Source organism: Spinacia oleracea, chromosome 5 (assembly GCF_020520425.1).
Source record: "Spinacia oleracea cultivar Varoflay chromosome 5, BTI_SOV_V1, whole genome shotgun sequence".
NCBI lineage: Eukaryota > Viridiplantae > Streptophyta > Magnoliopsida > Caryophyllales > Amaranthaceae > Spinacia > Spinacia oleracea.
Window position 1 is genome coordinate 111,529,195 of NC_079491.1, and position 26,186 is coordinate 111,555,380.

General features: G+C 36.4%; 1 protein-coding gene and 1 long non-coding RNA gene across 4 annotated transcripts; one reads left to right on the forward strand and one right to left on the reverse strand.

Annotated features, from left to right (window-relative positions):
• Positions 1-2,079: 2,079 nt before the first annotated feature.
• Positions 2,080-4,500, forward strand: LOC110785182 (uncharacterized). Of its 2 annotated transcripts, XR_008921999.1 has the most exons (4): positions 2,080-2,141; positions 2,384-2,673; positions 3,528-3,630; positions 4,343-4,500. It is a non-coding gene; the product is annotated as an uncharacterized lncRNA (long non-coding RNA). The 2 variants fall into 2 exon arrangements; XR_008922000.1 differs by lacking the exon at positions 2,080-2,141 and having other exon boundaries at positions 2,327-2,673.
• Positions 4,501-17,685: 13,185 nt separating this feature from the next.
• On the reverse strand, positions 17,686-25,138 carry LOC110785186 (BTB/POZ domain-containing protein At2g30600). Of its 2 annotated transcripts, XM_021989628.2 has the most exons (13): positions 24,835-25,138; positions 23,379-24,210; positions 22,681-23,010; positions 21,142-21,372; positions 20,629-20,790; positions 19,937-20,149; positions 19,779-19,826; positions 19,553-19,611; positions 19,063-19,195; positions 18,851-18,925; positions 18,676-18,756; positions 18,455-18,523; positions 17,686-18,358 (listed from the first exon to the last, which is right to left on the reverse strand). In XM_021989628.2, the coding sequence occupies exons 2-13, from the start codon at positions 24,171-24,173 to the stop codon at positions 18,140-18,142; spliced, it is 2,415 nt and encodes an 804-aa protein (XP_021845320.1). In that variant the 5' UTR covers positions 24,174-24,210; positions 24,835-25,138; the 3' UTR covers positions 17,686-18,139. The 2 variants fall into 2 exon arrangements, with proteins under 2 accessions (XP_021845320.1, XP_056683907.1); XM_056827929.1 differs by lacking the exon at positions 24,835-25,138 and having other exon boundaries at positions 23,379-24,506.
• Positions 25,139-26,186: the final 1,048 nt, after the last annotated feature.

Here is a 26,186-nt window from a genome sequence, read left to right on the forward strand (position 1 = left end):
GAGGAAAGTCATGACAAGATGAATAAAGTGGGCAGGGAACCCCAACTCCTTCATAACTTCCTCAATGAACCCCCATTCCACTGTGTCATAGGCCTTTTTTAGGTCTAGTTTCATGAAGCAGTTAGCTTGTTTTTTGCCTTTCCTGTACATTTTGATGATATCCTGACAAACCAAGACATTATGCAATATAGATCTTCCAACAACAAAGACACCTTGCTTATGAGAAATGATGTCAGGTAGTACTTGTTAGGTTATGATTCATATGACAAAACATAAATCATGCGGAAAAACCATCACTAGTGGAAAAAACCCCTGTTGCAGCACCCCTATTGGGGCGGGCATTTAAAAGTACGCTTCAACAACCATCTAGTCAACGCGAGTCAAACAATTTGCTGAAAGATTGGGGCGGGCTTTTACTGTGTTCGCTTCAACAACATCTGTTGAGGCGGGCTTTTTATTGCCCCCCTCTACATATGAGTACTTGAAAGGGTGGGCCTTCTGTTGTTCGCCTCAACTGGTGCTCGGAAAAAGAAATTAAATTTTAAATTAAAAAATAAAGAAGGTAAACACTTCATCCTTTTGTCATCCCTGCTGTGCGCTATTCCATCTCTAAAAAAAAAACCTAACGTACTGCGTGGGTGGTGGAGATTCTTGAATTCCCGGCCACTTCCCGGTTCTCACTAGCGCCACCACTACCACCACCACCTTCTTCGCGTCTTTTATGATACACGCCCCCGACTGCGTCCTCCCTATCTCGCTGATCTGTTTCTCTTCTTTTTTGAGGTTAGTTTATAAGTTTTTTTTATCTTGAAATCTAGTTTCACTTCAATTAGTTGAGCATAACTTAGGATAATTTTACAGTTATTCGATGAATTTGCAAATTAATTAGGGTTTGATATTTGTGGTTTTTTCCAGTTGTTAGTAATAAGTTCAATTTGGGATTTTTTACACTAGGTGCAATTCTGTTAGGTTATCACATTTGGTTCGCCTTATTGTGAAACTTTCTGTACTCAACTGTTGATTTCTTATTTTGATCTTGATATATTTTTAATTACTTGTTGTACAGCCAGTTCGGGTACTCAACTGTCGGCTTTGTGCTCTCTGATGGCGGTTGTTTACAGGTAATTCTGCGTCCTTACTCTTGTGTCTTATTTCTTGCTAGTAGTCTCTTGCTCAAATATGCCCATTACTATTGATGGGTACTGTTATTATTAATACTGAATGACAAGTAAAAATGTAATGGATCTTTGAGCATATATTTGCAATAACTGCAGAAGTTCTAAGTTGGAAATCCATGTATGTGTATCTACTACGAACTTCTTGCGGATTTCCGTTTTGCAGATGTGAGTTTGCTTGTTCTTTGAATATTAATTCACTTTAAGATATTGGCATAAGACTTAGTTCAAATCAGGCTAGGGTACTGACTGCATCACATAATGGTTATTGCTTGCTTCCCAGCTTTCCAGACTCTGTCAAAACTCAAAACTATGACATAAATGGAGTTACATATTTAGAGATAGGGATGACAAAAAAAATGATCATTGAAGGCAATCTACCTTGAGGGTACGAATCTGGATCCAATATGTAAATTTTTGGCCTTTTCCGTTCGGACTGTTCAGAGGAGTGGGCATTGATGTTTAGGTACTACCTGGGTTTCGATCAACAATCTGCTATACCTATTATCACTGTAACCTCTTTGTAGGGCTAAGATTGAGGCTGAGGCATATAGACTTGAACACGTTTAACATCAGTAAAGGTATCTCTTAACTAGATTAGTCTTGAATGTTACTAAACTACAATCAAAATTTCAGAAGTTCCTCAACCTTTGGATTGTGCTTAAAACATGCTTATTAGGCTTTCTTGGTTTATTGGTCAAGCACTCCTCATGAAAACAGACAAATTTTCTTCGTGACCACATGTGCAATTTATGGAACATGAGTTCACATGAGTTTATTTATTTTCAGTCTAACCTATAATTCACTTATATTACTTTCGTCTTGTATTAAAAAATCCAGAAATACCTGGAGGGAGACATTTTGGCTCAAGGACTATCGCTGGAAACCACATTGTATATGGTTACAGAGAGACATGAACCAGAGTTCTTTACTTGCTTTTTTGATTGGGATGTTTCAAAATCACAGGTAAGGAAATATTCTATGCCTTTGTATGGTTCTTGTGTACTATTTGTTGTCATCTCATTGATCGTGCACTTGAAGTACAATTGATACAAAATTTTGTATTTTGCTAACACGGAATGTGCCAGACTATTAGTTTTTTACTGCAGTTTCTGTAGTCATCGAAGATGAATTGAAGATACAAAATTAACATTTACTTGTATTGCATATGACAATTCTATTATATCATTATATGTTCCCCCTTTCAGATGGATGGAAATTCATTTGAGAGAAAGCTTGCACTACTAAAGGGAGAAAAGAAGTTGGAGGCAAGTGTCCTGAAACCTTCCGGCATTATCAATTACACATCTTTCAGACTGATTATCCCTAAAGAGTCTGGTTATAGTCATGCATAAGTTATTCATTTTAGTTATTATTTTGAAGCCCAAGAACAGTTAGTTTATGCCTCTAAAATGTATCCTTTGTCTAGACACCTCTGAGGACCTCAAGCGGGATATATGCTTCTGAATATTACTGAAGTGGTTCAAGCAGCAAATCTGTAAGTTCTTTGTTGCTCTGAATATTGTTCTACTGATCTTTTTCTAATTTATTTCTTTTTGTGCATACTGATCTACTGATATTCTGCTACAAATAATAATCTACTGATCTACTGATATGCTGCTGTGAATACTAATCTGCTAGTCTTGCTACTGATCTCACATTCTGACTACGTTACTGATTAACTAATATAGGAAAAATACAACCTGCTCATATAGGAAACATACAACATGCTCATATAGGAAAAATAAAACCTACTCATATAGGAAAAATACAGGTGTAGAAAATGTTTCTGCTGCCCAACTAACTATAGGACGGTTTGAGTCAGGATCCAAGTATATTTAAACGCACTATGCAATAATCAATAATAAATGTTGGAAGACTGATAATGTCATTAGAATAAGCATATGCCCTTGCCACGTCTAAGTAATTGTAAATAGAAGACGGAAATTGCACAAAGTATGCCTTACTCTTTGAGAAAAGTTATTGTAGAACACCATGCCTTACTCTTGCAGAACATCATGCCTTACTCTTTGAGAAAAGTTACTGTAGAACACCATGACAAGTTAGGGAAGACATCTGGTTCAACAGTGGTAATTAAAGACACTACCATGTTGGAGGTTGGAACTTCTTTGTAATTTAGATATGCTCGGGTAATTGCTTACAACTTTCACAGTAGGATGTTCAGGGATCAGAATAGGCAATAATTTTTTAAAAAGTAGATTCCAAGATACAAAGGCATAAAACAAATTAACAAATTCCGAATCAAAAGAGAACAACTTAAGTTGGAAAGATATGCTGGAAAATTGAAAATCAGTAACACTAATATTGCATTTGACTATTTGGAATTCATAGGGATATTCTAAGGTGGGGAAAGAACATTGCTTCATCTAAAACACGAACTACAAAACGTGCTGGTGTAGCAGTTTATTACAGATCTTCATCTTTGGAAACACTGGTCAGTTACTATACTCAGTTCTATTAAGATATCATTGCACTCAGTTTTGTTTAGATATAACAACACTGAAGTATTGTCTTTTCACATGTGGGTTTTAACTTCTTTGTTTCCCCTGTTATATCACGTAAAGAATAACTAAGAAGATACCGAAGATTTATTAATTTTTTTAATGGGTAAGGTTTCTTAGTCCAGCTTTTGTTGGCCAGACACTTGGAAAGGGGGGGGGGGGGGTGGGTGTTAAGGGATCCACATCCCGATGGTTAGCCACTGAGGAAATTTGACTTTGAGGTTACGAGGTGATCCTCCAATGAGTGATGTTTGCAAATTCTAAGTAGTTAGTAGACCTTGACATTCTTTTTTTACATATTGGTGTACTCGTAATAGCTAGTTATATCTCCATCTTTTTCACATCAATTTAAGAAAAAATCCAACCTCCTAAGATACAGTATTGCAAATTAATAATGCTTCAGCCAGCAATAACTGGAAAATTATGGGGCTTTAAAAGTAATATTACAGTCCAAGTCCATGACTCAAATCATTCCTAAAATTAATTGCAACCAAATTAAAATCAATAAATAACTATGGTTGATAAAGATAATAATGCTCTAGTCTGCAACTATATCTTTTTATGCTTGTGAAACAGTGGAATATAAAGATAATATCGTGAGTGTAAATTTTTGGTACTCATATATATTTTCCTTACATCTTGCAGGGAGTCGATTGGAAGAAAGTCAGCACGACCTTAATTAAGGTTTGTAATGCATGATCTAAAGGGAGCTAAGTGGCCGGATTAGAGAAATTTGTTAGACTAGCTCTCTAGCCTTTTGTCTTTATTTGTTAATATTAGTTTTAATTTGTTAGACTAGCTAGCTAGGTGTTTGAAAATTGTAAATGTACGTACTATACGCTTTTCTCTATTGGGTTAATATAAATGAAGTTAATTTAATGATTTTATTAATAAAAAATAAGCAGATTCATACCTTTGCTATTCTGGTGTTGATTGGTGTACAGGTTTCAAAACTCAATGGTGTATATATATATAGATTTGGTTATTGCCACCTATTTTATATTTTAAAAGAATTTGGAAAAAAAATTAATGTTGTTGAAGGGGGCTTTTAATGTACGCCTCAACAACATATGAAAAAAATACAGGTCTGTTGTGGGGGGCATTTAAGAAGTGAGCCTCAACAGAGGTGTCTGTTGAGGCGGGCTTTTGGTAATGCCCCCCACAATAGGTCCATATTTTTCCCTTTTGTTTTGGGCTGTTGAGGCGGGCTTTTGAAAGCCCCCCACAACAGATGACCTGTTGAGGCGAACAAAGCCCGCCTCAACAGCTAAGTGTGCTGTTGAAGCCACGTCTGTCGAAGCGGGCCATGTTCGCCTCAATAAGCCCAAAATGCCCCCCTCAACAGGTATTTTTTCCACTAGTGCATAAAGCCAGGAAAGCATATTATTTACACATAATCATTTAGCATAGTTTAGATGCATACACTTTGTTGCGTGCCCTCCCTAGTTGCGCCCGAACCGAAAAAGAACAAGTCTTTAGGACTCCAAGTGTCGTCCCTCCGTAGATAGTCCACAGCACGTCCGGATCCGCCTTAAGCTGGACAAACTAGAATCGCCCTTAAGGATGCTTAGGAATTTCGTCTATTTAGGTGCAAGTGTATGGTTGATTTTTCTTCAAAACCTTACCTTTAGAATACTTCAATTGTATCTATAAATTATTACCCTAGGCTCCTATTTATAGAGGTATGGAAAAGGAATTATAATCCTACTAGGATTTGGATTTATTAATTAGAATCCAACTTGAACTCTAAATAATAAACTTAATCTATTAGGATTAGGATTTAATCAATACACGAATTCCGATAGGATTAGGATTCGTTACAAACATGAGCATCGTATGGCCACGAGCATCGCACCACCCGCGCAGGCCTTGCGGCCCACACGAGCAGCCGCTGCTCGCAGCCCAACAGCACGCCTAGCGTGCGCGCGCCAAGGCCTTGCTGGGCCTAGCCATGCGCTGGGCCTGGCGAGGCTGTGGCAGCTCCATGTTGGGCGCTCGGCATGCTGGGCGCGGGCCTGGCTTCGTGCTGGGCCTTCGTCTAGCAAGCCTCGTCCGATGCTAATTCGTACGATGCGCTTCCGATTAAATTCCCGGTTCCGGAATTCATTTCCAATACGAACAATATTTAATATTTCCGATTCCGGAATTAATTTCTGTTTCGAACAAATATTTAATATTTCCATTTCCGGAATTATTTTCCGACTCCGATAATATTTCCGATTCTGACAATATTTCCGTTTCCGGCAATATTTCCGATTCCGGCAATATTTTCATTTCCGATAATATTTTCCGATACGTACCATGTTTCCGTTTCCGGCAACATCTACGACTTGGATAATATTTATATTTCCGATACGATCCATATTTCCGTTTCCGGCAATATCATCGTTTCCGGAGTATTCATTTCTTGCTTGTGACGATCTCAGCTCCCACTGAAACCAAGATCCGTCGATTTCGAATATCCATAGATGGAGTATTAAATGCCATTAAATACTTGATCCGTTTACGTACTATTTGTGTGACCCTACGGGTTCAGTCAAGAGTAAGCTGTGGATTAATATCATTAATTCCACTTGAACTGAAGCGGCCTCTGGCTAGGCATTCAGCTCACTTGATCTCACTGAATTATTAACTTGTTAATTAATACTGAACCGCATTTATTAGACTTAATATTATATGCATACTTGGACCAAGGGCATTATTTCCTTCAGTACTGAATTGAGTCTAGCACACAGCATTTTTGAAATGCATTATAAACCACAGAACAAAGGCAATTGGTCTAAAATCACCCACAGATGCAGGAACACTCACTTTGGGAACTAGAGTTATAGAGGTGACATTGATTTCTTTGAGCATCTTTCCAGTTTGAAAAAAATCACAGATAGCAGTGTGTAAGTCAGTTTTGATTATATCCCAGGAAGATTTGAAGAAGCAGCTGTTAAAGCCATCAAGCCCAGGAGCCTTATTGTTTGGAATAGAGTCCAACATAGTCTTTACATCATCCAAAGAGATAGGACCACTGAGCTTAGTAACATGATCAGGGGATAATCTAGCACCTCTGTCTATAATGGCAGGGTTCACATGCCCTACTTGAGTTTTTGCTGAATTACTTGCTTTTAATCAACCATAATTACTTTTATTTAATTTAAAGACTAATCAAGTAATATGAAATAATGATTAAAAGTAACTATTAAGCAAATTATTAGTAATGAACCGAGTTTATTAAAGTAATTAAAATCAAATAATAGATAATTTAATTAAAAGCATGAATTAAAATCTGAAATAATTAATTAAAATAGGCTAAAAGCATGCCTATTACTATTATTTTTGTTTGATTTTCACATACCGTATGTCGTTTGTTATTGTATCTCGTTATGAACTTCTAACCCAACTTAAAATCTATATAAAAACCAAATCAAGTGAATTATTTTCTGATTCATAACACAAACTTATTTTCCAATTAATAATTCTCCCAAAAATCCTATAAACATACCTTATATTTTGTATTCTGCAATTAGAGATTAAAAAAATATAAGAGATTATTTAATTAAAAGCATAAATTAAAATATGAAATAATTAATTAAAATTCATAAAAGCATGAAAGTTACATACCTTATATTTTGAAACCTGCAATTAGAGATAAAAAAATATAAGAGATCATTTAATTAAAAGCATGAATTAAAATGTGAAATAATTAATTAAAATTCATAAAAGCATGTGTAGGGGATTTTTGGATTTTTCCCTACGGGGGCGGTTGTTTTAGAAACCGTATTTTTGTACTTTGTAGGAGTCGCCACCAAACATTGTTTAGGGTCTTGTTTGGAAAGACCGTACATGACTCTATTAGGATAAGACTTGAATCTTCGAAACGGATGGGTGAGATCCGGGCAAGGGAACGAGATATGATGCTTATTCCGCGAGCTTTAGAAATAATTCAAGTGCGTGACACAACATTTTTGAAAATACCCTAGTTTAGACTATGTGGGTTTGAATTTAGGACAAATTGAATTTCTACTTTGTATGGAGGTCAATTGGCTTTAATGTTAATTTAAGGGAACCTAAGATCGGTTTGTCCAAGAAATTATCTTTGTTAAGCGTGATGTAACCTTGTATTTTGTTGTATTTAGCATGTGCAGTGATGAAATTCATAAAGCAAATAAAGCAACAACACAATAGTAAATAAGTGTGGAATTAGTAAATACAAGACCCCCTAGAAATGGACTAGGGATTAGGTCCACATTGCCTAGAAGGACTAGGCAAGTAAAGTTGCGGAATTGAAAGTGCGGAATTGAAATGCGGAATTGAAATTGCAATATTGAAAGGTGCGGAATTGAAAGGTGCGTAATTGAAAGGTGCGTAATTGAAAGGTGCAATATTGAAATAGAATGTAAGCACATGAGGTCCGAACGCCCAACGACTACTTAATAATAAGTGTGTCCGACACGGAGTCAAAGGTAAAAAATCTCAACTTAGGATGGATTGTTCACCCAAAGTATCCTAGATTTTGCATATAGAACTTGAACTTGAAAAGTTTGAAACTTGAAATGTTTAGACTTGAAATATTGAACTTGAACTTTGAAAGGATCCTAGTTTAGGGAAGTAGTCATGAGCAACCCTAAACATTGTTAGATCTTGAAATTTGAAAACTTGAACTTGTATATTGAAAAATGGAGTCTTGAAACTCAAAAGATTAAACCTTTAAAAGTTAGAAAGGTATCATCTTTGATTACTCCACACTTGAAAATGATTCTAGTTCAAAGAGATGGTTACAAGCAACTTTGAACATCCTTGAATCTTGAAAGTTTGCATTTTTGTATTTTGAAAAGTTTGGATTTTGAAAAGATGTATGATTGTTGCAAGTGACATTATTTTTAGTAGTAAAAATGCCAACTTGCTAATCATTTTTGAAATAGGAAAATCAAAGAAACATGATTGAATATGGTGGGATTCGGAATTACCTATTTAGGTTTAGGCAAGAATTCCTTTTAGAGCTCCCAATTGCTTAGAACTTGAAAATTGTATGTGTTTTTGAAGGATTTTTGGATTTGGATTTGAGGCGTAATTTGAAGGAAATAATGCCCTTGGTCCAAGTATGCATTCAATGTTAAGTCTAATAAATGCGGTTCAGTATTAATTAACAAGTTAATAATTCAGTGAGATCAAGTGAGCTGAATGCCTAGCTAGAGGCCGCTTCAGTTCAAGTGGAATTAATGATATTAATCCACAGCTTACTCTTGACTGAACCCGTAGGGTCACACAAATAGTACGTAAACGGATCAAGTATTTAATGGCATTAAATACTCCATCTATGGATATTCGGAATCGACGGATCTTGGTTTCAGTGGGAGCTGAGATCGTCACAGGCAAGAAATGAATACTCCGGAAACGATGATATTGCCGGAAACGGAAATATGGATCGTATCGGAAATATAAATATTATCCAAGTCGTAGATGTTGCCGGAAACGGAAACATGGTACGTATCGGGAAATATTATCGGAAATAGAAATATTGCCGGAATCGGAAATATTGCCGGAAACGGAAATATTGTCTGAATCGGAAATATTATCGGAATCGGAAAATAATTCCGGAAACGGAAATATTAAATATTTGTTCGAAACGGAAATTAATTCCGGAATCGGAAATGTTAAATATTGTTCGTATCGGAAATGAATTCCGGAATCGGAAAATTAATCGGAAGCGCGTCGTACGAATTAGCATCGGACGAGCTTGCTAGACGAAAGCCCAGCACGAAGCCAGGCCCACGTCCAGCAAGGGAAACGCGCGCCACAACACGCCAGCCCAAGGCTGCGCCAGGCCCACCGCAAGGCAGGCCCAGCGCGCGCCCAAGGCTGCGGCAGTCGTGGGCTGCGATGCTCGGGCTGTGCGCGCGCGCGCATGGCGCCCCTCGTGGGCTGCTGTGCGTGCGTGGGTGTTTGTGTTCGCATACGAAACCTAAAACGTACAGGATTCGTTTAATGATTTAATTCCTAATTCTATTTGATAAATTAATTAAATAAGAGTTTCATTAGGATTCTAATTTAATTAATTCGTATCCTAATAGGATTCCAATTCTCTTTCCATACCCCTATAAATATGTGGCCTGGGTTCACAATTTATAACAAGTTTTTCAAGTATTCAAAGTGAGTTTTTGAGAGAAAATTTCAGTCACATTCCTTGCTTAAAAGTGCCGAAATTTTTAGTACCTTAAGGGCGATTCTAGTTGGTCAATCTTAAGGCGGATCCGGACGTGCTGTGGACTATCTACGGAGGGACTACACTTGGAGTCCTAAAGACTTGTTCTTGTTCGGTTCGGGCGCAGCTAGGGAAGGCACGCAACAAAGAGTATGCATCTAAATTATGCTATATGATTATGTGTAAATAATATGTATTCCTGGCTAAATGGTTTTTCCGCATGATTTATGAATTGTCATATGTATCATAACCTAACATAATTTTGGTATTACGACGTTGTATTTCGAATCTACCTCTCTTAATGCTTGGAATTAGGGGGTATTCATAGGGGAAATGGCTGCTAAACGCCAGCCATTGCCAGCGCAGCACGCAGCTGGCAGCGCTGGGCGCTGGTGACGTGGCGTGAATGCCGCCAAAACAAGGACGCGGGCTCCGTCCTTGATTTGTCTTGTATTGGTGTGCCTTCGTACGAATAGTACGATGTTTGACACGTAGTGTTTTCTTGGAGGTTAAGACTTGATTTTGCGTCTAAAAACAAGCCGTTTCGGGTTTTGAACTTCGGTTTTACGGGACGAGGCCCGACTTGCTCGGTTTTGTGGGTCGGCGCCCGAATTTGACTTGCCTTATATGATTTTGAGTGGAAAAGGCTTAGTAAAACCAATGGAATGATCTACTAGATGAGATTGTACTTGGATTTTGAAATTGGTTTTTGAAAATTGTATTGTGTACCGAGTTCCGGGAGGGGAACGGCCTCAGGGATTGGATTTTGGCTTTTGTATTTTGGAGATGTTGTTAGCAATTGGGATTTCCGCACGGAGTTGCTCCAACCGCCTTGTAAGGATAATGGTATCGTCATCATCCCAGAGGGGAGACACAATTTAGGTGTCTACAGCATGAAACTTACATACCTTCTATTTTCAAATCTGCAAAATAAATTAATGAAATTATATAAGTTAGACCGATTTAATTTACATAACAACAATCTTTAAAAAGAAAATTTGTTTATGCATAAAAATTCACGAATTATTATTATTTAAAATTTGTTTAATTTCTGTTATGCATACTATAATTCCATGTATTTTTATGCACAAACATATTTTAATGGCGTTATCCTTGAAGTAATTAAATTAAAAACTCATGAATTTGTTAAAATTTAATTATTTAATTTCTTTTGTTGGTTATGCATTAAAATTACAAATCTATTAAAAGTGTGTTTAATTTCTATTTTTATTTTCTTGCAAGGATTCGTGAGAAAAGTATACTTACTTGTATGGGAGCGACTTCAAGAACGTTGGTGTGGTTCTTCTGAGAATCAAACTTTGCGAATGTTTTTTCTTCTTCTGATAATCAGTGTTGCAGAACGTTTTTTTTCGGTTCTGGTTTTGGAGAATATTTTTTTGCAAATTTTGGAGATTTTTTTAGACTGTTTTTTGGTTTACTATGTAAATTTGTTTTAATTTGGCAATAAGAATAAGCTGTAATATTTTGTAATATTTTCTTTCCTATTGTTTATTTCATTTCCTGATTTAAATGATCAATCAACCTTAATTTAGGTACTGCATTCAATTGTACAACTAAAAAAACATAAACGGACATTCGAGGCGAACAAAAAACATAAACGGACATTCCGGAGGCTTTTCGAAGTGCTTCAGAAAATCCGAACTTATTCTGTAAGGACTTTACAAGTGGCTTTAAAGAATAGACATCTCTTAGAAGACTTTACAAGTGCTTCAAGGAGAATAGAATATTCAAAGGACTCTCAAAGTGCCTGTTGATATTCTATTGTTTGATGTTCTATACCCAAGTAGGCATAGAGTTCAAGTCACTGGAACTATGAGATTCTTCTATTAGATAGTAAAGAAACATAGAGTTCTGGTCAATGAAACTATGATATTCTTCTATTAGATAGTGAAGAAACCTACAACTTGCAGTCAAACTATTATCATGTAGATTAATGAGTTTGTGACTTGTAAGAAAGCTATGACGAAACCTAGATTCCCTAAAATGGTTAGAGGCCATATATAGACTCAAATGTTTTAAATGGTTAGAGGCCATAAAACATACTCAATGTTTTGATGACAAAATTGAAATTTTGTTGATTTGCAAGAATAGGTTCACACCTATTGGTTGCAAGTTTGTTTTAAGGATAAAAACCATCAAACATGAAATTGTGTTCACACATAAAGCTAGATTAGTTGCTAAAAGTTACAAGCAAATTCACGGCGTGGATTGTGTTGAAACCTCATGCATAATCGTAATGCTCAAGTCTATAAATCAAGCAATGATTGCATATTGGTACATATGGCAATTGAATGACAAAACAATTCCTCAATAAAATGTTGGAATAAACTATGTACATGGTATGTCATAGGATTTGTGGATCCAAATAAATGCTTGAAAAGGAAAGCTAGCTTATGAAATCTAAGTACAGATTTAAGCAAGCAATTGGGAATTAGAAATGTATTTTAGTGAAACTAATAAGTATTTTTAGTTTCATAAAATGTACGTGATTCTTATAGATATATAAGAAGTTTAGTGGGAGTACATAAAAACTTAATTGGTCCTATGTGTATCACACACATATCTCTCTATTGTAAAATAACATTCAAATGCTAATGACTTAGATTTGAGATTATTCATCAATGATGGACCATGGCGAAACTTAGTACATACTGGGTATTAAGATCTATTTACAAAGATCTTATGATATTGTTTTGGATTAAGTAATGGCATTTACTAAATCAAACACAAAACTCTCCATTGGAGATATTCGACCCATGTGAATAAATCTAAGTAAAGGATGTTTGAACTATGTATAAGCATTTACTAAGTTAAACATCAAAGAGTCTAAATGAGATTCTTAACCTATATTATATGTCAAAGAATTTAAGCGGAATTTAGTATCTACTGAAACTAGATAAGCTAAACTTACATGAATAGAATTCAATTGGGAATTATTCTGCAAAAGAATTTATCATGTATGATATAATATGAGGATCGCCAAAAATGTATCGTATGACTTTAGGCATGACGAACATATACCAATCTCTATTGATCTAAGTGAAGATCAACTAGATTAAGATCAAGAATACTTATGGTACTTGAAAAGGTACATAGGAATAGTTCTTGATTCAAGGAAATAAAGATATGCTAAATATTGATGCTACACGCATAAACACTGGCAAAGGATCAAGCAAGACCCTTTGGAGTTAACCATTGATAAGGACGAGCTATAGAGCATCGTGTTTTGAAATGGCAACATGGATTGGAGACCATGAGTTGTTGCGTGGGATATTAAAATATTAATGTTCTAAGATACAGCTGGAAAGTATTCCACATATCTGTGAACTGCTTGGATAAGTAATTCCAAACAAAGCATCACTAGCAACCTAAACAGTTGAAGTAAAAGTACTTATTGCCTAAGAAGCAATAAAACAGAGTTGTTTATATTAATGAGTTCTTCATTGAACTTGGGAAGATCACATGTCTGTTGACTTAATGGTTCTTCATTGCAAAATGCGTAGAACCACTAATGTAGCAAGAAAGACTAGATCACAAAATAAACATACTCAAAAGTTCTTATCATCATATCTCGAAGAACATTCGATGAAAAGGATATTAAGATTGGCAAAGCATGATAACTAAACCTATGCAACAAGTGAGAAGCAACACTTACATTGTAGCACTGGAAATCAAGCATAGCTTTGAAATTCCATGAACTGTTTTAGAAGATGGGTTTGAGGCCCATGGTTGTAAAACATTGGGGTTGAACATTTATCATATATGAAATGCATTTTCATATTCCATTTAATCTTGGTTTAGTATTAAATGATGAGTCCCTTCAATTTGACGATATATTCAAGATAGACTGTCAGGACCAGTCCTGTGACTAAGAAATGTCTATCAAGTGAACTTGAATGTCAAAGGTTGAAAATGGTCCCTAGTCGGAGTTTTCTATAAAATTGGACGCATAGAAAACGTTAGACGATTAGAATGCAAGATGACTAGTAGTTCTGTTTCTTGAACTATGTGGACATGGCAATGTCATAATCATTTGCATAGATACTTACTTTGGGAAGACTAGTATCGGACAAGACCTATGAAACTTACTGTAAGAGATGAAAATCTGTCATAAGTAAATTTCATTAAAATTATTAGACACTAAATCCTCAATACCTGAGTGATTTGAGATTACTTGTTTGAGAACTGGTTGCTTTGACGTTGACCAACCGTCGCACCGTAAAAGGAGGCTATAAAGGCAACGCTCAGGTAATTACCTATCAAACGAAGTCTAATCTCAAGATCGCAAGATTAGGATTGTCCTCCCATAAATCGGGATGAGATGCTTAAAAGTTGTACAAGGCCACTCGGAGAGCTAGAAACTGTGAAATGCATGGCCGTGCTCGGATGAATCATAGGCTATGATTATCTGTTTATTTGATCAGTTGAACTCTGAAACCGAGGAACACCTCTGGACATAATAAGGATGACAACTCTTACCTTATGTTCAAGAGCAAGCATCGAGCGACAAAGGAGTTAGGAAATGCACACTTGTCCCTAAGGACAAGTGGGAGACTGAAGGAAATAATGCCCTTGGTCCAAGTATGCATTCAATGTTAAGTCTAATAAATGCGGTTCAGTATTAATTAACAAGTTAATAATTCAGTGAGATCAAGTGAGCTGAATGCCTAGCTAGAGGCCGCTTCAGTTCAAGTGGAATTAATGATATTAATCCACAGCTTACTCTTGACTGAACCCGTAGGGTCACACAAATAGTACGTAAACGGATCAAGTATTTAATGGCATTAAATACTCCATCTATGGATATTCGGAATCGACGGATCTTGGTTTCAGTGGGAGCTGAGATCGTCACAGGCAAGAAATGAATACTCCGGAAACGATGATATTGCCGGAAACGGAAATATGGATCGTATCGGAAATATAAATATTATCCAAGTCGTAGATGTTGCCGGAAACGGAAACATGGTACGTATCGGGAAATATTATCGGAAATAGAAATATTGCCGGAATCGGAAATATTGCCGGAAACGGAAATATTGTCTGAATCGGAAATATTATCGGAATCGGAAAATAATTCCGGAAACGGAAATATTAAATATTTGTTCGAAACGGAAATTAATTCCGGAATCGGAAATGTTAAATATTGTTCGTATCGGAAATGAATTCCGGAATCGGAAAATTAATCGGAAGCGCGTCGTACGAATTAGCATCGGACGAGCTTGCTAGACGAAGGCCCAGCACGAAGCCAGGCCCACGTCCAGCAAGGGAAACGCGCGCCACAACAAGCCAGCCCAAGGCTGCGCCAGGCCCACCGCAAGGCAGGCCCAGCGCGCGCCCAAGGCTGCGGCAGTCGTGGGCTGCGATGCTCGGGCTGTGCGCGCGCGCGCATGGCGCCCCTCGTGGGCTGCTGTGCGTGCGTGGGTGTTTGTGTTCGCGTACGAAACCTAAAACGTACAGGATTCGTTTAATGATTAAATTCCTAATTCTATTTGATAAATTAATTAAATAAGAGTTTCATTAGGATTCTAATTTAATTAATTCGTATCCTAATAGGATTCCAATTCTCTTTCCATACCCCTATAAATATGTGGCCTGGGTTCACAATTTATAACAAGTTTTTCAAGTATTCAAAGTGAGTTTTTGAGAGAAAAATTCAGTCACATTCCTTGCTCAAAAGTGCCGAAATTTTTAGTACCTTAAGGGCGATTCTAGTTGGTCAATCTTAAGGCGGATCCGGACGTGATGTGGACTATCTACGGAGGGACGACACTTGGAGTCCTAAAGACTTGTTCTTGTTCGGTTCGGGCGCAGCTAGGGAATGCACGCAACAAAGAGTATGCATCTAAATTATGCTATATGATTATGTGTAAATAATATGTATTCCTGGCTAAATGGTTTTTCCGCATGATTTATGAATTGTCATATGTATCATAACCTAACATAATTTTGGTATTACGACGTTGTATTTCGAATCTACCTCTCTTAATGCTTGGAATTAGGGGGTATTTATAGGGGAAATGGCTGCTAAACGCCAGCCATTGCCAGCGCAGCACGCAGCTGGCAGCGCTGGGCGCTGGTGACGTGGCGTGAATGCCGCCAAAACAAGGACGCGGGCTCCGTCCTTGATTTGTCTTGTATTGGTGTGCCTTCGTACGAATAGTACGATGTTTGACACGTAGTGTTTTCTTGGAGGTTAAGACTTGATTTTGCGTCTAAAAACAAGCCGTTTCGGGTTTTGAACTTCGGTTTTACGGGACGAGGCCCGACTTGCTCGGTTTTGTGGGTCGGCGCCCGAATTTGACTTGCCTTATATGATTTTGAGTGGAAAAGGCTTAGTAAAACCAATGGAATGATCTACTAGATGAGATTGTACTTGGATTTTGAAATTGGTTTTTGAAAATTGTATTGTGTACCGAGTTCCGGGAGGGGAACGGCCTCAGGGATTGGATTTTGGCTTTTGTATTTTGGAGATGTTGTTAGCAATTGGGATTTCCGCACGGAGTTGCTCCAACCGCCTTGTAAGGATAATGGTATCGTCATCATCCCAGAGGGGAGACACAATTTAGGTGTCTACGGCATGAAACTTACATACCTTCTATTTTCAAATCTGCAAAATAAATTAATGAAATTATATAAGTTAGACCGATTTAATTTACATAACAACAATCTTTAAAAAGAAAATTTGTTTATGCATAAAAATTCACGAATTATTATTATTTAAAATTTGTTTAATTTCTGTTATGCATACTATAATTCCATGTATTTTTATGCACAAACATATTTTAATGGCGTTATCCTTGAAGTAATTAGATTAAAAACTCATGAATTTGTTAAAATTTAATTATTTAATTTCTTTTGTTGGTTATGCATTAAAATTACAAATCTATTAAAAGTGTGTTTAATTTCTATTTTTATTTTCTTGCAAGGATTCGTGAGAAAAGTATACTTACTTGTATGGGAGCGACTTCAAGAACGTTGGTGTGGTTCTTCTGAGAATCAAACTTTGCGAATGTTTTTTCTTCTTCTGATAATCAGTGTTGCAGAACGTTTTTTTTCGGTTCTGGTTTTGGAGAATATTTTTTTGCAAATTTTGGAGATTTTTTTAGACTGTTTTTTGGTTTACTATGTAAATTTGTTTTAATTTGGCAATAAGAATAAGCTGTAATATTTTGTAATATTTTCTTTCCTATTGTTTATTTCATTTCCTGATTTAAATGATCAATCAACCTTAATTTAGGTACTGCATTCAATTGTACAACTAATGGGCCCTGGTTCACAATTTTGGGCGTTATATTATTGCAGTCAAATTAGGTTTGCAAGGTAGATTAAACAGTAAAATCGTGGAGGGTATTTTTGTAAATTGTTTGGGGACACGAAAACTGATGTTACTAAAAAGCGCTCAGCGGCTGGCTTATATAATAGAGATACGACTTTCTAGTTTAACGTACTCCCTCCGTCTCTTTTTATTATTTACATTTTCCTTTTGGGTGTCCCAAAATGTTATTTATATTTCTTTTTATATTATCACATAAATGCCTTAACATTCTATTAAAATATGTGTCCAATGATTATTTTAACCAATTAAAATTCATTGGGTCATTTAACCTCAAACTTTTCCATTAGGATATTAAAATTTTCTCATTTTTCAAATATCAGAATTTTGATAAAAGTGAAAACATTATAAATAAACATAATTTGCCTTATTTTAATAAAAAAATAAAAGAATCACAATGTACATTAATTAGTCGTTAAAACGCGTGCAAAATACCAAACGTAAAGAACAAAAAGACACGGAGGGAGTACCATTATTGTTTTTTGAAAGAGCTACAAGGGCATATAAATCTCTATTCTATAAATGAACATCAAAGGTAATATTTCTGAAAAGTTGTTTTTCACCACCTGAAAAATTTAAAAATAAAATGAAAATATTATGCGGGAGCTACAATAACGGTAATATTTCTGATATGTTATCTTCTTTCATGATTTCATGTATTTAACTCTCTTCTCTTCCCATGCTTTCTCCCTCATTCTCACCCCTTACTAAGGGCAAAAAAATTTGGTATAATTGTGTATATATATGTTACACGCCAACATGGCGACATGGAAGCAAAATTTTCAACGTGGGACTATTAATCTGATTATACAAGAAAACGCGAATAAAGCATGGTATAATTTGTTGAGAATCTTGCGATGTGCTGTAGTTTCCTCCTCATTCTTAAATCTTAATCCTAGCGGAAGTATCCATAAAGTTCAAGGAAGCAAATACAAAATTTCCAAGGTTCTGTGAGATCAGTGGTTGGCCCAGTCAATAATACCCTGAAGAATCTAAAGGGAAGCAAAGCCTGTGGACCTGTCACCGCCCAAGATGCAAACTGCCCAGGCTTGCATACTTTCTGCTCATTTTTGTGCTCCCGTAAATTCGTCCACTGCTTTCCATCTAACGACCCCTGCACATGTTGATTCAAGTATTATCTAACTTATCTGCAATGCTAATTCTCTTTCATTTTTTTAAATAGACTCAAAAAGGGAAATCTTCTTTGTACCTGAAGATTCCAGTGTCTGATAAATGTCCGCGAACCATCCTGTCTTAATGTGTAGTAGTTGCACATGAGCTGCGCAAATCAAAAATGTAAAGTCCAGCTTGCTGTATTAATTTAATGAACTATATCCAAAAAGGGCAGCTTTTGTAATACGTAGAAAGAAACACTCTTCCCAGTCATTATGCATAAACCAATAGGGATTCGACAAAGAAGCTGTGACAAACCTGATGATCCTCACCGACATCAACCATCCACCAAGAGAAAATTTTCCCATCTTCAAACCGAGGTCCAGAAAAAGAGGTTCCCTAGAGGATTACCAAAAAAACAAAAGTTTCGTAAAGAAGTAAGCATAATTAACGATATAAGAGCTATTTGTTGATTCTTCTTCATGGCTAGTACCTGGTAAGCTCTTGATGCCAAAACCTTAGGGTCCGTAAGCCTTGACATAGGACTGCTAGCAGTAATGACAATTCTCTACAAAAGCAAAAGCAAAACAAGCAAGTGTTTTCTTTTATAATTACGACAAGATACATAGAAGTCGGTTAGGGGGGGGGGGGGGGGGGGGGGGGGGAGAGAGAAGAAAATGTTTTCTGCTTAAATTAAAGACTCACCTTGGAAAGCATCGGATTTACCCAACGATGTTCCCCGTAGGAAGTTCCTGCATAATACAGAACCCCATTGCTATCGCCATCACATATATATTGCAATTCTTTGTAACTAGAGCGTCGGTGGTGAAATCGCGGGCTACGAAGATAAATGTCAATAGTACATTAGTAGCGACTCTTAAATAAACATTTAATTAAAACAGCTCCAGATATAAAACATATAGTTGATGCAGAAAGTCCAATGGAGTAAATCACATGCTCCAAGCTGGTTGTTAACTACAGAAACTGCAAGTTATAACATATGATAGCATTATGTTATCTCTTTAAGGAGGTGGGGTGGGGGAAATGGCTTCTAAAAATGGACTCCGGAAAACAAACCTACTATGAATATTACGACTTATATTATACAAGCCAATATATTTCCACAGTACACCCAAAACATATGCACAAATTTTAACGCGCGCTGTCAAGAATGGGGGGGAGGCACTGGACTTACTTAGGTTCAATCTCTGTCCAGGTTACACCAAACTTTGCATAATCTATAGCTTCCTTCACCTGAAATTCCAACAGAATAGATATGATTTCCTCCAGACAATCAAACATATTATCAAAAAGAAACTCCGAACATTTCAATTGTTCATCTTTCTTTCTTCTCTTCTTTCATGGAGAGGGAAGGGGAGTGAGAGGGGTGACTGGTGAGTGATAAGAGGAGCATCACTTACAAGATTTGCAAACGCAGGAATTGACGTCATAAGGCTAGACTTCTCTAACTGCAAACTCAAATAACAACAATAAATACTCAATAGGATTTATATAAAGCTTCTCTGAACGCTCTTCTAGTTAAAACTCGGCATTTATAAGTCAGCAAAGGCATTCTCACCTTCTTTAGCAGGTCGAATGGCATCAGAGGAAACCGGACAAGTGGCAGTAAGTGATTCAAGGAATTAAGCCTTTGACCAAATATAATTTCTGGAGTTGAATGAATCAATAACGCCTCCACAGCGTCTAATCCATAAAATTCTTTTGCTTGCACACCCCATAACAAAATTGCATTCAGAACCTTCTCCTCTGACGTTACTGTCAAATCTGGATGCTGCAAAATTTCCATTGTCCTATTACAATAACTGCTAAAATACAGTGGACAAAGTGACGAACTAGCCACTCTGTGATCAGATATATTTTTTAGGAAAGATGAAGAAGCTGTCCAATTCAGAAGCCATGGAGTTCAATACATGTGCAATACTTCAAAGTTCCAGTATTGGCCACGAGAATCAAAGCTCTACATTGTGAACCACTGTAGGAAACTGCAATCTGTGGCATGCCCAGGAGAAGAGCCAAACAGGGAAGGGAAGGGTTTATCATCATTCACAAACAAATCAAAAGCTTCAATTTTATCCATCTTTTCCAATTCCATCATAAATATCTCCTTCTTGGCTTTTCCTCTCTAGGGATCTATATCAAGCAATCAACTGGACCATAATCGGATATAAAACATAAATATTTTTCAACGATTCTAATCCCCATATCTAATGGCAGATCACTCTATCTGCTGCTTGAAAAACAAGAACCCACCTGAAGGATGCTCCTGATTGTGGCTTCATCTAGCAACGTAAAATCCATGCTTGCGGCCGTACAATAATCAAACTGCATTGAGAATTTTCTCTTGCAGAACTCTTCAATTACTTTACAAGATGGAATTGAGGAAATGACTTGGAGTATTTGACATACGGAATCCTGCAACAAATTTTAAGAGTTAGCTTCAGAAGCAGTCTACTATGCCAAAAACTCTGGTTCCTCGTCCATTAAACTTGTGATATAAGAAAAACGCTTGTTGTATGACCTGCATCCATTAGAAGACGCCATCCCTGCATTCATATATAGATAGACGTATTAATATCTAATAATTCATTGTAATAGTTGTGCCTCTTCACTTGTTTTTCAGAAGTCCCAGACTGCATGTCACTTCTCCGCTCTTTTAGGGCAATGTCATGCAAACAAAACCTCGTTGTAATGAGGAAAAACAACTATACTCCAATGATGAAACCAGGATATACATAAAATAGGCAATAAGCATTAAAGAACTACCTCATAGAGGCATTCTAGCAATATTTTGCAGCATTCTTGTTGGAGGTGTGTGATTCCAAATTGGTCAGCCAATAGAAGGATATGGAGTAATAAGGTGTCATTGTCCTTGATATCTTCCATATCAAGCTCCCCACTATACATGTAATTTAGCATTGCTTTCAATGCTTCAGGAGATACCTCCCTCAAACGAACTTTCGTGGAAGCACTCTCTCTCATTCCGTTTGTGAACATCTGCCAACGGAAGTTAGATTTATAAATCACTTATTCAAAACAGAAGAAATCAAACATAGATGTCGACAGTCAAGATTGAGTTTTAAAAAAAAAAGTAACAGATTGGGCAGTCATAAAGACTCCACAGACTAGCAATCTCTGTGAGTACTAAGGACTCGTAAATGACCACTTCCTACACAAACAAAGTGGGATTACTCTAGCTTTGAGTTTCTCAAACAACTGCAGCTTTTAAGACATCAATACACGTTTGACATAAGGAATGAAGCATAGGAGAGAAAAGAGGACGAAGGTTAAAAAACTGCAAAAAGCCTTTTGACCCAGACCAGATGGCTGGCTTGCTGTGCTTTATTCATGAACTGATAGTTGTTTATACATAAATCAATTTCCCATAAAAATCGATAATTTCGTCAGTAGTGTCACTATTACAAATGTAACAGCTGACAAGAGAAAGAGGTATGAAACCCCCAAAAAAAGCTTTACAATGTTCAATCACGACAATAAACATCCAAATTTCTGTTTAACAGTTCATATCATGGTAACTCCTATGGAAGATCCATATGTTTTTGACCAGGGAACTTTTCTCTTCTCTGAGTTCTCTCATTAGTCTCAAAGATAGTGGCAGGCAGAAAATAAATTCTTCTCTCTTAAGACCTGTTCTCGTCAACTTATTTTACTGGTATTAATTATTTTTACGGATTCATTTTTTTTAACTGATTATTACTTTGACTTTCTGATTCACTGTTGCATTTGTTCTTTGAAGTTACTGACTTTTACTGATAAAAAATGCCTTTTAATTATCTAACTGATAAAAACTTATTTGTACTGAGTTTTTTTTTTAAGGCCTTAGTTTTCTTGTTTTCATTTTCTTTCTGTTTTCATTCTTATTTCAGTAATGGAAAGACCAAGGGGGTAAGGGTAGGACATATATCCTTCATGGACCTTCTCACAAGTATTGTACAAAGTCTACCAGCAAAACCAATACCACAGTGCCAAAAACTGCACCCCAGATATCACAACGAGAAAGGAATTTGGAACCACAAAAGAATTGACGCAGAGGGCAGTAGGGCACCATACATCTATTTCAAATTTGTGAAAAAGAAGCACACTGATCTACATCATTCCACCCTTATCCTTCTCCATATGGGGAGAGGTACATAACCTTGCCACAATATCACCAAGTAAATAAAAAGAAATAATCCCATTCTGCTAAGAGTTCCTAAGTCTGGCTTAAATGAAGAACTTGCCTCCAATAAAAAGCTACATAAGAGACAATAAGTCAAACAAAAAAAACCAGTAAGCTTCACTGACCTTCAGAAACGGAAGACTCCATAAACTGATTATAATCTTATGAGCGCCAGCAACAAAGCCATAATCCTCAACATAAACCTCTAAGTCACTGTAGTTACCCGCTGAATAGAATTGCTCGAGTTTACTCACACTGATAGGCAGACCGTAGGGGAACACCGTGGGACGAAGCGATTGACAGTTTGGGTAACAAATCTCAACATTTTTTCCAGAATCAAACATTTTCTTGTTCGATTTAAAACGTCCCATAATTTCCTCACATTGCTTCAGTAAGGGCATGACCTCAAATTGTAAGCTGATCTCCCTCAAAGGCACAAGTTGTGCCTCTGAAATCTACACCAATTATTACAACTATCATCATGAAAAGTATTATCATGCAGAAGGTAAGACTTAGTTTATGACTTACAAAGGAACTAAACAACCAGCATCAATAAAAAGGCTTTGGTTTTCTAATATATTGAAAGTGATTTGTTACTTGACAGTTGACAGATGAAACCTTTCAAGCAGAGCAGTTGATCAACATGATGTAGTTCCATGTAAAGAAGATCGAAATTGATCATTTAAAACACATAAAAGTTCAAAGAAAATATCACAAATGCTCCTTTCTTTTTTAACTAGATAACAGAAACGAATTAAACACATCAAATACAAAGTTAAAAGATTGCATTTAAATAGATATGACGAAGCGAACTCAAACATACCCGGGTCTGGCCAGTATAGATATACTGAAGAAACGCATGCAGGACTGGATAGGTAACTTCTTTAAGCTGGATGAGGTCATCTGGAGCAAAGTGAAAATTACCAGCTGCTGCCAAAATGACCTTGTGAGCTGGAACTGCCTTTTCCTCTCCTCCCACAATGAAAAGCACATCGGAAAGCTCCCAGCTCTCGAGAAAATCCGCCAATCCCCACTTATCATCATTACTCGTGGACTCTTCATAACCCTCTTCATTTTCCTCTTTTTCATTATATACACTAGAATCTAGCTGCTTCCACAAGGATACATGATTCTGTGTCAAAGGCAATACATTTACGTTCCTATACCCAACATGTTTATCCCAACTGCTCAACCCAACATATTGAACATTGCAATTTGGGTTCGAATCAAGCCATTGAAAAACAACATTTTGAAATGGGTATCTCCCATTTCCAATACAAATCAGCCCATCATAGATACTTATCCAATAGCTCTGGAATGCAGCTGAAGAGCAAAGGCCAACACCTTCTACATCAACCACAGCTTTACCATCCACCTCAATCTTTAATCTTCTATTCCTATGGCTTCCCAAGACAACAGTGTAGTGAGGACTGCTATCAGTTTTGTAATGGTAGTGTCGACTCCCTACATTCTCCCGGAACACCACCGTCACATCATTGCGAGCAAATGCTTCAAAAACTACACAACCCCGCCCCGCCTCTTTAAACTTAAACTCCTCTTGCCAAGCACACTCAAAGGGAGCAACAGTTAAGAACTTGTGCTGATTTTTCTCAATCATCTCCAACAACCTTAGGATTTTTGTATCCCTCAATCAACTACATGAGACAAAGCAAGCAATCAATTACAAGAGAGAATTAAACTTCGCCGAGATGCTGACATTAACTAGAAATAGTTCATCAGTTAATGTGTAAGAGAGCAAATGGGCAAAGAAAATCACTTCAGTGGAAAATGTGAAGGAACATATGATACAATAAGTTTCTTTTTTTTTTGGAATGGAATTATACAATAAGTTTCAGAAGGTTTATATAGTACAAGTGGGGCGTACTGCGCGTACATTTTACATGATGCATTGACGCTCTAGGTACACGCGGGTGCATAACGGATTTCACGGTACAAACCCAAATATAGAAATCATGAGTCTATGAAAAACCCAGAAATTTCTAGCAATTTTCCATCACTCGTCCGCTACAAGACAACTGAGAAACTCACATACAGCTAGAAACCCAAAAAAAAATCCAATCTTGCAACTTGCTATCAACTATACACCATATTCTTATCCAGTAAAATCAAAAGTATCAGAACCCAATATTTTTACCATTCAAATAATACCAAAAAAACAGAAAACGCAAGCAAGTTATAGTACATGATAACAACAGCGACATCTTTGAGTAATATAAAAAAAATCCAAATAATTAAATTAAAAGAGTTAAAGTACTTACCAATTTGACATACCCTTTTCAATGTTTTCATCCCAGAAACCAAACAAACATCAAATTGAGGGTGGATCAAATTGAGAGTGGATCAAATGGGAAATTGGGTGTTTATTTTTAAATTAATTTAGGGAAATTAGCATGAAATTTGATACGAAATTTGAAGATTAGATGTGGCTAAAGATGAAAGGAAGTGAGATTTTTAGTAAAGAAACAAAAACGTGGCGAATAATGATGGAAAGAGATGGAGCAAGTGAATAAGAGCTATCTAAACTGGCGTGTATCCACCTTGGATTGATTACAATACTGGATCTTTTTTAGGGGAATTTAAGGATCAAACTATTTTTATTTTATTTTGGTGCAAATTTGCCAAAAATAATCTCTTATAATTACTCCCTCTTTATTTACTTAACAGATACACTTGAACGGGTATTAAGAAAAAGAATTGAATGAAATAAAGTAATAAAATAAGTGGGGTTGGGTAAAAATTTTAATAAGTAAAACAAGTGGAGATCATGAAAATTGAGAGAGTGGGGTGGGGTGTAATTCTAAAATTATTTGTTTAATAGGGTGGTGGGACATAAGATATCTTAAATAAATTATTTAATTAGATGGTGGGGTTGATAAGATACTAAAAATGGCAAATGTATCTCTTAAATAAATACGGCCGGAAAAGGCAAGTGTATCCCTTAAATAAATACAGAGGGAGTACTTTTTTGTGAGAAATAATTTTTTAACTTTTTTTTCCAAAAACAGACGAAAGACAACCTATTTATGTTTTTAGGCAATGACCTAAAATTTTCCGGCTTGACTTTCCATGTGTCAGTCACGTGCACTCGTGTTTCCTTATGTACACCCTTTTCCCTCTTTTGCCTCCCATATAAAATGCAGTTGCTTAAAACCTAAAAAAAATAAAAAAAAATCTGGGAAGACCAACAATCATGTTCTCTGCACGCCATTAATGAAGCTCAACCATCAATGAACTTCCATTGAATGTTGTAAGTCATAAATTACAAACGTCATTTTCTTCAACTACTTAAATTGATGTTTTTCTTTTCCATTTTTTGGGTAAAATTTCTGACATATTTTCACTGTTTTTGTTCCATTTTTGGCTCTGCTTTGTCTTGCTCTGTTGTACTTTAATGACGCCCAATAAAGGAAAGAGGAAGACATCAACATCAAGGAAAAGGAAGAGGAAAACGACAGAGTTGATCAATTTTGGGAATTACATACTCATACAGAAACCAAGGTAATTTATAATATTTAAACCCTAAATTTTCGATTTGAAATTAAAAAGGTTAGGGATTTCTGATTAATTAATTAGGATTAATGTATTAATTAGTGCTTAATCGTATTATGAC